Source organism: Euleptes europaea, chromosome 12, assembly GCF_029931775.1.
Source record: "Euleptes europaea isolate rEulEur1 chromosome 12, rEulEur1.hap1, whole genome shotgun sequence".
NCBI classification, from domain to species: Eukaryota; Metazoa; Chordata; class Lepidosauria; order Squamata; family Sphaerodactylidae; genus Euleptes; species Euleptes europaea.
The window spans coordinates 7,985,519-7,998,747 of NC_079323.1; the positions used below are offsets into that span (position 1 = coordinate 7,985,519).

The 13,229-nt window shown below is 47.9% G+C and overlaps 1 protein-coding gene across 1 annotated transcript; it reads right to left on the reverse strand.

Moving 5' to 3' along the window:
- Positions 1-3,847: 3,847 nt before the first annotated feature.
- Positions 3,848-11,336, reverse strand: CCDC90B (coiled-coil domain containing 90B). The gene is made up of 8 exons (XM_056858843.1): positions 11,156-11,336; positions 9,620-9,723; positions 8,618-8,719; positions 8,188-8,229; positions 6,470-6,541; positions 6,298-6,351; positions 5,069-5,183; positions 3,848-3,925 (listed from the first exon to the last, which is right to left on the reverse strand). The coding sequence occupies exons 1-8, from the start codon at positions 11,334-11,336 to the stop codon at positions 3,870-3,872; spliced, it is 726 nt and encodes a 241-aa protein (XP_056714821.1). The 3' UTR covers positions 3,848-3,869.
- Positions 11,337-13,229: the final 1,893 nt, after the last annotated feature.

Consider the following 13,229-nt stretch of genomic DNA (forward strand, 5'->3'; position numbering starts at 1 on the left):
AGGGTTTTTATATGCCGACTTTCTCTCCCACTTAAGGCAGAATCAAAATGGCTTAGAATTGCCTTCCCTTCCCTTCCCCACAACAGACACCCTGTGAGGTAGGTGGGGCTGAGAGAGCTCTAAGAGAGCTATGACTAGCCCAAGCTGGCTTCATGTGGGGGAAACAAATCCAGTTCACCAGATTAGCCTCCACCACTCGTGTGGAGGAGTAGGGAATCAAACCCGGTTCACCAGATTAAAGTCCACCGCTCCAAACCACCACTCTTAAGCACTACACCACACTGGCTTAGACATCTAAAATAATATAGCTCTTCTGGATCCACCACTGCCCTGCTTTTTAGACACAGCAACATCCATAGTCAGGCCTTCTTCATATAAACTCTCAACTGAACCGCCTTCGAGAACTTGACGGCAAACCTGGATTTTGGGGAGATTTACTGCCCGGCAGCTTTGTCAAGAACCAGCTCACGCCTGTGTAAGTTGGTTCCTGTGTAAGTTGGCTCTGTTAAAGTGACCCAACGCACCCTGTTGTTCAAACAAAGATTTTAAAACCTCTTCTTTCCTGCCCATATTAAACACTGATTTGAAATAAGGAGATGTCATTCTAGCTATGGACACTAGGGGTCAGAATGGTCCCAGCACAGGTAACTTGAAGAGGCTCAAGTCCCAAAAAGTGTTTTAAATGGTCAGCCGAAGATGCAGCCATCCGCTGGAATTGTTTCTGTTGACCGCAACAGTCCTGATTCTTTGCAGAATTAGGAAACACGATAACCCGCTTGACTGGGATTTCGGTGCTCCTTTTAACCTAAAACTAACTTTCTCAAGGTTGACTCAGCCTTCAAGTCCTTCAGAGGTGGGTCAAATGAGTACCCAGCTTGTTGGGGGTAAAAGGAAGATGACTGGGGAAGGCACTGGAAAACCACCCAATAAACAAAGTCTGCCTAGTAAACGTCGGGATGTGACGTCACCCCATTGGTCAGGAATGACCTGGTGCTTGCCCAGGGGACCTTTACCTTTTTAACTTTTAAAATGCTAAAAATGCAGTGCAAGATACATCCCATCGCCCCGTATAAAATTGATTTCCTAGTATTCGTAGGGAGTGGGCAGAGGAGACCAATTTCAGAAGGGTTCCATTCCTGGGGAGAGCAATCAAGGACCACATCAAGAGCTGGAAACCCAACAGGTCTTGGAGAACGTAAGCGGAAGAAGAGTTGGTTTTTATATGCTGACTTTCTCTACCTTTTAAGGAGAATCAAACCGGCTTACAATCACCTTCCCTTCCCCTCCCCACAACAGACACCTTGTGAGGCAGGTGGGGCTGAGTGAGTTTGGAGAGAACAGTGACTAACCCAAGGTCACCCAGCTGGCTTCATGTGTAGGAGTTGGGAAACAAACCCGGTTCTCCAGATCAGAGTCCACTGCCCCAAACCACTACACCAGAATCAAATGGGGGAAAGCGCACAAACAATTCCCACAACACACCCTCAAAGGCACTTTTGGGTTTTCAAAATGCTTTGCAAATCAATGTGCGCTGACCGTTACCGGAGATCACCCCCTGGAGATCTGCATCTTGGAACTCAAAGGAGAACTCAGGGATTAAAGATCCACAGATCTGACCTGAGCGATCACTCCAGAAGAAGAGACAAAGGCTCCCATACAGCAAGGATGCTATGGGGTGGTTAACTCACTCGGCTGTTCCTCGCATCAGATCTCTGGGGAGCACACGGCCAAGCAGTGGCATTGTGGACGCAACCCAATGTGAAAATCCCGATGTGCAAAGGGTGCTTTTGTCTGTAGCCAAGCCCCGTAACTGTGTTATTGAGCTAAAAGAGGGGCGTGTTCAGCTACAGGATTGGGCAAAACCTTTTGCCTTCAACGGCCAGCCAGAGGAGACGAGACAGGGTGAGATGGAATATAATGCGGACTAGAAGCCGATAAAGGCAATTCTGAGATCAGGAATACATTCTCTTTGTTACCCTTCAAAAGAACATCAACCTTTGAACACCATCTCTACTGCAACTTTCTTCATCTCAAACAAAGCACGACTGATTGCAGCAGGTTTTATGTGTACACAACATTTAGTGTGCGCATATTTGGGGGATGCATTAGATCAGGTCTGCAGCTGAACTGCAAACCACACGAAAGGGCAGATATACTACATTGTGTGGGGGGGATAGATCACGATGGGTAGCCGTGTTAGTCTGTTTGCAGCAGTAGAAAAGAGCAAGAGTCCAGTAGCATCTTAAAGACTAACAAAATTTCCGGCAGGGTGTGGGCTTTCGTGAGCCACAGCTCACTTCTTCACCTGAAGAAGTAAGCTGTGGCTCACAAAAGCTCACACCCTGCCACTTCAGATACCTGAAGACGTTGCATGCAAAAAGGGTTGGAGATTCGAAAAATCCAAATGGGTAAGTGTGCAAAGAATCCCACAATGAACCCTCAAAGCCACTTGTGAAGACAGGAAAAGCCATTCAGTGTTAGCTTTTGCTTAGCATCACTATTCTCCATTTTGAATGCTTAAGAAACTGCTGCTCTGTTATTGTAGAGGCCTAGCAGAGACCATGGATAACAAGATGCACCTGCAGCCTGTTACCAGGCAGATAAGACCCGTTCAAGGCTGAGCCAACGTACCAGCCTAATTGGGAGCTAGTTTCATCCGTGGGAAGTTGGGAGGGGGGAATGATCTCACTCTTCACTCCTACGGCCCAGTTCGGCCTGAACCATCTAGAGGTTTCCTTGAACCACTGTTTCTGATTGGAAGTCATGGGTCATCTGACTAGGATCCAGATTGCCATAAATTTAGCTATGCTTATTCTATGCTAACTATCATCATCATCTGAACTGCTTTAGCATGTTACTCTGCTCAGCTACAGCAATGCTGCAATGCAAGAAACTAAGGCCTGAACCAGCTTAGCTTAAGAATGAGCAACTTCAGCTATGTAGTAGAGTTGTAAGTATAATTAGAAGACTTTGTTATTCTCTTTGCCAGTGTGCCTTTAAGATTACTGTACTCGCATTTTAATTACTTTGACTTTTTAAAATTTCTTAATAAATCTTTTCATTTAAAAGGTGGTTTGGGTTATTTGACCTGACTCGGTTACGTTACAACACAGCTGGGGCTCTGGAGAGGGCAGCCAGTCGTGATACCACTCTTGGGTTTTCAAAATGCTTTGCAAAACAACGTGCGCTGACCCTTACTGTAGATCTGCATCTCGGAACTCAAAGGAGAACTCAGGGATTAAGGGCCCACCGATCTGATTGAGCGATCACTCCAGAAGAAGAGACGAAGGCTTCCGTACAGCCAGGATACTGAAGATGTATCCGAAGTACCTTAAAGAATGACAAGATTTCTGGCGGGGTATGAGCTTTCGTGAGCCACAGCTCACTTCTTCAGATACAGCCACAATGGCTGCATTCTAGCTGTACCTGAAGAAGGGAGCTGTGGCTCACGGAAGCTCATACCCTGCCAGAAATTTTGTTAGTCTTTAAGGTGCTTCTGGATTCTTGCTCTTTTCTACAACATGGCGGGGGAGGGGGGTTGCAACGTGGGCTAGGGAAGCTGCCGGAGGAGAGCTGAACAAACCCAGACACGCACGTGGAATATGTGACGACGGGCAAAACCTTCTACCCGCTAAGGGAGCCCGTTGTGTTTCTGGCCTCCAGGAGGTGGGAATGTCCGGTGAAAGGGACTGACAACGTGCGGCTGGGTCTGTCGGGCTTGCTGACAACACCCTGTTTGGTACAGAGGCTGGAAAATCCATACCAACGCAAAAGGCTTTAACTGCACTGCCAGAGGGCGAGTCCAAGACACGCGGAAGGCGAGTTCGAGAAGGGCTCGTGACAATCCTTTGTTCCCGCGACTCTTTCTTTTATTTCCAGAATCGATAAAATCCCAGAGCGATCGCAAGACAAGTGAAAACAGAGGCTGTAAACAAAGAGGACAAAAAGACAACATTTGGGCTGGATGTGTTAAAGGGTTTTAATCCACCTGTGGAATGGTGGGTTCTCTTAAAACCTTGATGAAATATTCAGCTCGTCATCAGGGGGCCCCTGAAACTTCTTCCCCCACCAGACTTTGAGCTCCCACTTATGAACTTGGGGAGACCCTTCCAAATAACCCAACAAAGAAGAAGAGTTTGTTTTTATATGCCTACTTTCTCTACCACTTAAGGAAAAATCAAACAGACTTACAATCTCCTTCTCTTCCCTTCCCCACAATACACCTGTGTGGCAGGTGTGGCTGAGAGAGTTCAGGGAGAACTGTGACTAGCCCAAGGTCACCCAGTTGGCTTCATGTGGAGGAGTGGGGAAACCAACCTGGTTCACCAGATTAGAGTCCGCCACTCATGTGGAGGAGCGGGGAATCAAACCCTGGGAGAGGGGCCATGGCTCAGTTCGTAGAGCATCTGCTTGGAATGCAGAAGGTCCCAGGTTCAATTTCCAGCATCTCCAGTTAAAGGGACTAGACAAGTAGGTGATATGAAAGACCTCTGCCTGAGACCCTGGAGAGCCATGGAGAGAGGCTGTGGCTCAGTAGGAAAGCATCTGCTTGGCATGCAGAAGGTCCCAGGTTCAATCCCCGGCATCTCCAGTTAAAGGGCGAGGCAAGTAGGTGATGTGAAAGACCTCTACCTGAGCCACTGCCAGTCTGAGTAGACAATACTGACTTTGATGGACCAAGGGTCTGATTCGGTATAAGGCAGCTTCACGTGTTCATGTGTTCACCACTCATGCCATGGAAACTCACTGGGGGACCTTGAGCCAGTCATACTACCTCAGCCTAACCTACCTCACAGGGTTGTTGCGAGGATAAAATGGAAGGAGAAGAGAACGATGTAGGCCCCTTTGGGTCCCCGTTGGGGAGAAAGGCAGGGTATCAAGGAACAAAATGAATAAATAAATAAACGGTGCAACATTTCAGCAGGCCTCTAGCCCCACCCCTCCATAGACAGCCGAGACAGGCTTTGAAAAGGAGCACCATAAGCACTTTTACAAGAGGGCCCTTAATAAAATGAATATGTTTTAATGCCTCCCAAAAAGGCAACGGACGCTCTCGCCATGTACGTACCTGCCAAATAACGTATCGTGTCGAGCTTGTTCGATTCCATGAGCGTTTTCAGGGCCGCGATTTCAGAGTCGATTTTATTTCTGACTTCCGTTACGGCCTTGTTGGTGCTCGAATCCTAAATGCCAGGGTACAATCTTAGATTTCCCCCATTTGTTAAGAACAGAGTTTTAACAGACACCACTTAAATAAAAAGAGAGAGGGTGAAGAAGAAGAAGAACTGGATTTTACATGCCGACTTTTTCTATCACGTAAGGAAGAATCAAACCGGCTTACAAGCACCTTCCCTTCCCCTCCCCACAACAGACACCCCGTGAGGTAGGTGGGGCCGAGAGAGCTGTGACTAGCCCAAGGTCATCCAGCTGGCTTCCTGTGGAGGAGTGGGGAAACCAACCTGGTTCACCAAATTAAGAGTCCACCGCTCCAAACCACCGCTCTTACCCACTACACCACGCTGAGAAGAGAATGGGCACACTTTACCAAGGTCTTCCATTCAGAGGTTTACTGTCAGAGAATGTAGCAATGGCCACAGGCATAGACAGCTTGAAAAGGGGATCAGACAGATTTCGCCCTGACCTGGATGGCCCAGGCTAGCCCAGTCTTGTCAGATCTCGGCTGCTAAGCAGGGTTGGACCAGGTAAGAAGAGGAGTTGGTTTTTATATGCTGACTTTCTCTGCCACTTAAGGGAGGAATCAAACCGGCTTATAATCGCCTTCCCTTCCCCACAACAGACACCCTGGGAGGTAGGTGAGGCAGAGAGAGCTGTGACTAGCCCAAGGTCACCCAGCTGGCCTTGTATGTAGGAGTGGGGAAACAAATCTAGTTCACCAGATTAGCCTCCGCAGCTCATGTGGAGGAGTGGGGGAATTGAACCCAGTTCTCCAGATCAGAGCCCACCACTCCAAACCACCGCTCTTAACTACTACACCACGCTAGCTCTCTGAGGCGGGATGCTGGACTAAACTCGTCCGATCCAGCAGGACTCTTCTCATATTCTTAAGGTCTTACCCAAGGGGATGCATTCGAGTTTGTTATTTCGGTCGCCTCTTGCCTGGACTATCGCAGCCTCCTCTTCTCTGACCATCCGGTCACTCCTCGGACTCTACGCCCCTGTAGTCAGACCTTGCCCACTGAAAACATTCACTTCTCCTGGTCTTCTGGCCTTCCCCTTTTTCATCCCCACACCAGCTTCCTGTCCGCTCCCAGAAGTGGCCCCGCTCCAAACACTTACTTTTTTAAGGAACTCCGTTGTGGCTTCCATGAGTTTTTTCTCTTGATCTGTGAACTGCGGGGTTTGGGGGGGGAAAGTCAAGAAATTACAAGGCACAGGGAAAGTGGAACCGGGAGGGGCAGGAAGATGGGGTACACCGGGTGGGGGGAGAGATTTGCAAACAATTCTTTACCATATCGGTCACCCTGCTTCTTTCCAAGTTTATGTCCAGTTTGTTATCAGCTCGTATTCTGCTGGTTTCATTCTTTGGACAAGGGTTTTTAAAAAATAAAAAGAAAGCATTGAATACACACATGGACACATAAATATGAAACTGCTTCACGTCAGGACACTGGTCCAACTCACTGGGAGCAGGTCTCTAGGGTCCCAGGCAGGGAAAACTACTTTAAAACACCAGTTCCCTGCGATCCTTGAAAAAGAAGTGCTGTGGCTCGAACTCGGGACCTTCTGCATACAATGCACATGCCTGGAAACAAGGCCCTTCCCTAGTTCAGACACACCACACTGTGGGGTGTAAACACCTACAAAGGTACTGTTCCCGTCTAACCCCCTTCTCAAAGTCTATCGCTCTCTTCGGAGGTCGAGAAACAGAACCCAGAAAGATCACTCTTTCACTCCCCACTCTTTCACTCACAAGGACCGGAGTCACAAACTTGTAAAGATACGAAGCTGTCTTTTACTGGGTTGTCTTATACAGAGTTGTTTTCTGTTGCCCTAGAAGGTCCAACCAGAACCAACGGGGTGAAATTAAATCAAAAGAGTTTCCGTCTAGACCGGTGGTTCCCAAAGTGGGCAGTACCACCCCCTGGGGGGCAGTGCGATTACCTAGGTGGGCACTATGAGGCAAGGGGGCAGTGGGCTGTGAGTGCTAGTGGTGGGCCCCCTCAACTGTGTTATTGGATAGGGGGTGCTGGGGTTGAGTTTGTGGAACCAAGGGGGGGGGTGGCCCGAAAAGTTTGGGAACCAGTGGTCTAGACATTAGGAAGAATTTTCTAACAGTTAGAGCGGTTCCTCAGTGGACACTTTGGGGGCTGCAATGAATTCCACCCCGCCCCCAGAGGAGGAGGAACAGGAGAAGTAGGAGGTGATATGATAACCATCTTCAAGTACCTGAAGGGCTGTCGCATAGAGGAGGGTGCTGAGTTGTTTTCTGATGCCCCAGAAGGCCGGACCAGAACCAACGGGTTGAAATTAAATCAAAAGAGTTTCTGTCCAGACACTAGGAAGAACCTTCTAACAGTTAGAGCAGTTCCTCAGTGGAACAGGCTTCCTCGGGAGGTGGTGAGCGCTCCTTCCTTGGAGGTTTTTAAGCAGAGGCTAGATGGCCATCTGTCAGCAAAGCTGATTCTATGACCTTAGGCAGATGATGAGAGGGAGGGCATCTTGGCCATCTTCTGGGCATGGAGTAGGGGTCACTGTGTGTGTGTGGGGGGGAGATAGATGTGAATTTCCTGCATTCTGCAGGGGGTTGGACTAGATGACCCTGGTGGTCCCTTCCAACTCTATGATTCTAGGATTCTATGGCTGTTCCTGTCGGTCTTTCTATCCTCACTAGCTGAGGCTCCACCCAAAAATCCAAGGGTGCATTCGGACACCGCATATTTATTCACGAGTTTCAAATCTTCCATTTCCTTCTCTACCTCTGTGTCCCTCCTCTGATCGTGTTGGGAGAAGGCTGGGGTTAGGGTTTGTTTCTTGCCCAATTAAGGAGGATTCGAAACCAGGGAAGGATGAGCCGAGTTAGACTGAGAAAGTTGTCAGCCGCAGGTTCACGCAGGAGAGAGGAAGCACGCGAGTCTTAGAATCTTTGTTCCCCTTGCAAGCTATTAGTGGTTTCCGAGCAATGTCTGAATCCCCGCAGGACTGTCGGAAGGGTTCTCGTCAACTCACCATGAGCTGCTGTTTCACTTGATCCAGTTCGATTTTCATTTTCTAGGTACCCAAAAAAGAGAGGGGAGGGAAATGTGGAGTCAGCTGAGGCCTTTGCAAACAAGGAAGTCGCACAGTATGGATGTGTGTGCTGCCAAGTCACAGCTGACTTAGGGTCACCCCGTAGGGCTTTCAAGGCAAGAGACGTTCAGAGGTGGTTTTCCATTGCCTTCCTCTGCATAGCGGCCCTGGGATTCTGCGGTGGTCCCCCATCCAAATACGAACCAGGGCCGACCTCCTGATGGTAACATTTGGTTAAAAGCTTCCATTTTTGTGTAGGAGGCATCTTCACGCCACGCGACACAGCAAGACGCCCAAAACTGGCAGGGCTACCATTTCCCTTGGGAAATAAACAGTGCTAGTTGGGCAGGGGGGGGGGAAGGGAGAATACCTCATTTTCTGTTCTCAGGTTTGCAAATTCACTCTTCTCCAGGATGACCATATCTTTCCGAATGGAGTCCAAGTGAGCCATGATTTGCTGCAGAGTTATCTCCTAAAGGAGACGAACGCCCACTTTTGAAACATTCCATTCCTCTGGGTGGAAAACATATTTTATAAGTAATAGAAGAAGAGTTGTTTTTTATATGCCAACTTTCTCTCCCATTTAAGGAAGAATCAAACCAGCTTAGTCACCTTCCCTTCCCCTCCCCACAACAGACACCCTGTGAGGTAGGTGAGGCTGAAAGCTGTGACTAGTCCAAGGTCATCCAGTTGGCTTCATGTGGAGGAGTGGGAAATCAAACCCGGTTCTCCAGAGCCAGCATGGTATAGTGGTTAAGAGCGGTGGGTTGGAGTGGTGGACTCCGATCTGGAGAACCGGGTTTGATTCCCCACTCCTCCACATGAACGGCAAACGCTAATCTGGGCAACCGGGTTAGAATCATAGAATCATAGAGTTGGAAGGGACCACCAGGGTCATCTAGTCCAACCCGCTGCCCAATGCAGGAAATTAACAACCTCCTCCCCCACACATCCCCAGTGACTCCAACCTTCTCCCCACCATGCAGGATCCCACAATCAAAGCAAAGGATTGGTTTCCCCATTCCTCCACATTAAGCCAGCTGGGTGACCTTGGGCTAGTCACAGCTCTCTTAGAGCTCTCTCAGCCCCACCTACCTCATAGGGTGTCTGTTGTGGGGAGGGGAAAGGAAGGCGATTGTAAGCCGGTTTGATTCTCCCTTATGTGGAAGAGAAAGTCGGCATATAAAAACCAACTTCTTCATCATCAGAGTCCACTGCTCCAAACCACTGCTCTTAATCACTATGCCACGCTGGCTCTCCCGGACTTTCCCGTCCCTGCCCAAAAGAATAGGACTACTTTTCAGACACAAGACAGCTTCATACGTTCAAGGACAGTGTCCCTAGCAAGGAATGAGAGCAGACGATCAGTTACCTGCTGAGCTTGAGTTACCATATCCTTGTAGACGGTATCTAAGCTGACGGTAGACAGGGCCATTAACGCCGACACAATCGTTTGGGCCTGTTCTTTTGCGAAGCCTGGTGGGGGAGAGGAAGACCCGACATTAAAAGCAGGAAACTTCAAGGAAAGATTGCTAATGGCTATGCAAATGAAGGAACGAAGGAGCACGCAAGTGGTGGGGGGTGGAATTTGTTTGACTTTCTCCTCTTGCATCGGGACTGTGAATAGTCATTTTAAAGGGTGGATTTAAAAAAGCAGCTTTGAGCGAGCATCAAAATCGACCCTGCATAAATGGCCAGAGAGAGACAGAGATACAGTATAGTCCATCTTACTCCAGTATCTATCTTCCACCACCCATCATTTTAAAACAAGAATTCAGTTTTGCTCGTTCAGAATGCCAGTTGGGAAGGTGGAACGTTCAACAAATAAACGTAGTAAATAAGATATCGACACTCAACGAAAAGAGCAGCAGCATTCCGGTATCAAATATACAAAAGGATAGATAAGAATTTAATATCTACGTTGCACTGGAGTGCTTGCAAACTTAATAACAGGATTCTAAACCTGCTGAAAAGTTGCTATTAATTCCTTGACTGCAGTCACGCATGCCAAAGTTGGAATTCACACCGATTAAGGCTCAATTTTCACACTGCTTCTTTAGGCATGATAAAAAAGGTGAGAGATAGAGATGCTACACTTGCCAGGTATCTTTATGCTATGTCTTCTGCTAGTAAACAAAAGAGGGAAAGAATCTGGCCTGACATTTCCTTAAAGACAAGTGAGGCAAAATTGCTGTTTTGCCCAGAGACCAAGGAACAGGGAGGAGAACGCAGACTATAAGTGTGGTGAAGTGGTTAAGAGTGTCGGACTAGTATCCGTAAGACCCAGGTTCAAATCCCCACTAGTGCCATGGAAGCGCGCTGGGTGACCTTGGACCAATCACACTTTCTTGGCCTAACCTACCTGGCAGGGGTGTTGTGAGGATAAAATGGAGGAAAGACGAATGATGTAAGCCACTTTGGGTCATCATCGGGGAGAATGGTGGGGTGCAAATGAATTACAAGACAGCCAGTGTGGTGTAGTGGTTAAGAGCGGTGGACTCTAATCTAGAGAACAGGGTTTGATTCCCCACTCCTCCACATGACCAGCGGACTGGAGAACCGGGTTTGATTCCCCATTCCTCCATATGAGCAGTGGACTCTAATCTGGTGAACTGGGTTGGTTTCCCCATTCCTACACATGAAGCCAGCTGGGTGACCTTGGGCTAGTCACAGTTCTCTCAGAACTCTCTCAGCCCCACCTACCTCACAAGGTGCCTGTTGTGGGGAGAGGAAGGGAATGTGATTGTAAGCCACTCTGAGACTCCTTAAAGGTAGAGAAAAGCAGGGTATAAAAACCAATTCTTCTTTTTCTACATTGAATTTAAGGCTTTGTATTCTCCCTCCATAGTGGAAGGTCAATGTGACAGCAAAGACTCAGGTTTTGCTGTTCAAGTGTGCTTTGCCTCACCATGTGCTTCCAGGTCTCGCACGAGGCTGTGGGTGTCGAAAGTGAGCTTCCGTTGCTCCAGCGGGGTTATTTCGACTCTCCGGACATCGTACGAATTCACAGAGGCAGAGGTTGCAAAACCTGAAACGGGAGAGATGGCAATGAGTTCCAGAGAAACCTTCACTGGGGTGTGACACGTCATCGGCTTATGGAACTCACTGCCACAGGATGCTAGCTTAGATGGTTTTAAAAGGGAACGGGCCAAATTTATTGGGTAATTGGAATACAGGCAGGACAATGATGCTGCAGTCGTCTTGTTTGTGGGCTTCCTAGAGGCACCCAGTTGGCCACTGTGTGAATAGACTGTTGGGACTAGATGGGCCTTGGTCTGATCCAGCAGAGCTTTCCTTTTGTTCTTATGGAGGACGGGGCTATCCATGGCTCCTAGTCAAAATGGATACTAGTCATGATGATGCATACCTATTCTCTCCAGGATCAGAGGAGCATGCCTATTATATTGGGTGCTGTGGAACTCTGGCAGGATGGTGGTGCTGCTGCAGTCGTCTTGTTTGTGGGCTTCCTAGAGGCCCCCGGTTGGCCACTGTGTGAATAGACTGTTGGGACTTGATGGGCCTTGGTCTGATCCAGCAGGGCCTTTCTTATGGCTCCTAAAGGGCTATTACTGTTGACGGTTCAATGGAACTTCCATGTTTAGAGGAAGCATAGCTCGCAATGCTCCCTGCTGGGGGAGGAACAGCAGGGGAAAGCTTTGGGCTCTGTGCACTGCTCTGAGGCCTTCTCGGGGCATATGGCTGACCGCTATGGGAAGCAGAATACTGGAATGGTTGAATTGTTGACCTGTTCTAGCGTGGGTCTTCTTAGGTTATTTTAAGATAAAACCGGACTAGTATGTCTCTTGACACGAGAAAAAGTTTACTTTCAAAATGTGGAAGAGCAAGAATGACCCACCCTCACATGTGTCTCTGCATGAGTCACTGTTCTGTGGGTGCTTCCTGCATGGATGCAGAGATGGAACAAGAAAGCTCCTCTATAAATTCCTCTATAAATTCCAATGCCTCCATGCACTGGGGGTGATTGTATCACACCCAGGGCGGAGAGATGGCACAATGACCTATCCCACCAGAAGAAGACTAGAAGAAAGCATGGCCAGAACAGTAAATCAATCAGAGATGCAGCTTGCCAGGGAGAGAAAGGAGGGTGCCTCCTTTCTGGTGTCGGACCAGAACCAACGGGTTCAAATTAAATCAAAAGATATTGTCGAAGGCTTTCACGGTCAGAGTTCATTGGTTCTTGTAAGTTATCCGGGCTGTGTGACCGTGGTCTTGGTATTTTCTTTCCTGACGTTTCGCCAGCAGCTGCGGCAGGCATCTTCAGAGGACTAACCCTGAAGGACAGTGTCTCTCAGTGTCAAGTGTGTAGGAAGAGTAATATATAGTCAGAAAGGGGTTGGGTTGAGCTGAGTCATTGTCCTGCAAAAAGTATCAAAGGTAATGTGCTAATCATTGTCCTGTAAGTATCAAGATAATGTGCTAATGAGGGTGTGGTAGGTTAATATGGAACCATTGTATCCTAAAGTGATCTGATAATGTGTGCAATCCAAAGCTAATCCTCATGGCTATTGTGGACTGTAGTCTTTGTTAGTCTGGAGGTTTTCAGGACAGGAAGCCAAGCCTTATTTATTCTTAAACTCTCTTCTTTTCTGTTAAAGTGGTGCTGATGTTGATGAATTTCAATGGCTTCTCTGTGCTGCTGGCGAAACGTCAGGAAAGAAAACACCAAGACCCACGGTCACACAGCCCGGATAACCCACAAGAACCGATGAACTCTGACCGTGAAAGCCTTCGGCGATATATATGAAGTATTGCATTGGATTAGAAATTAAATGCAAAGGTGACAATAAAGTTATCGAAAAGATAAGAGGAGGGGAGAGGGGAAGTCAGCGTAAATATATGAATTAATTAGTTATATAGAATAGAGAAATATTGTTTATATCATAGGATCATCTTAATGAAGGATGGAAATTACTGCAAGGTAAAAAAAAACAATACAAAAATGTTATAAAACAAAAAGTCAC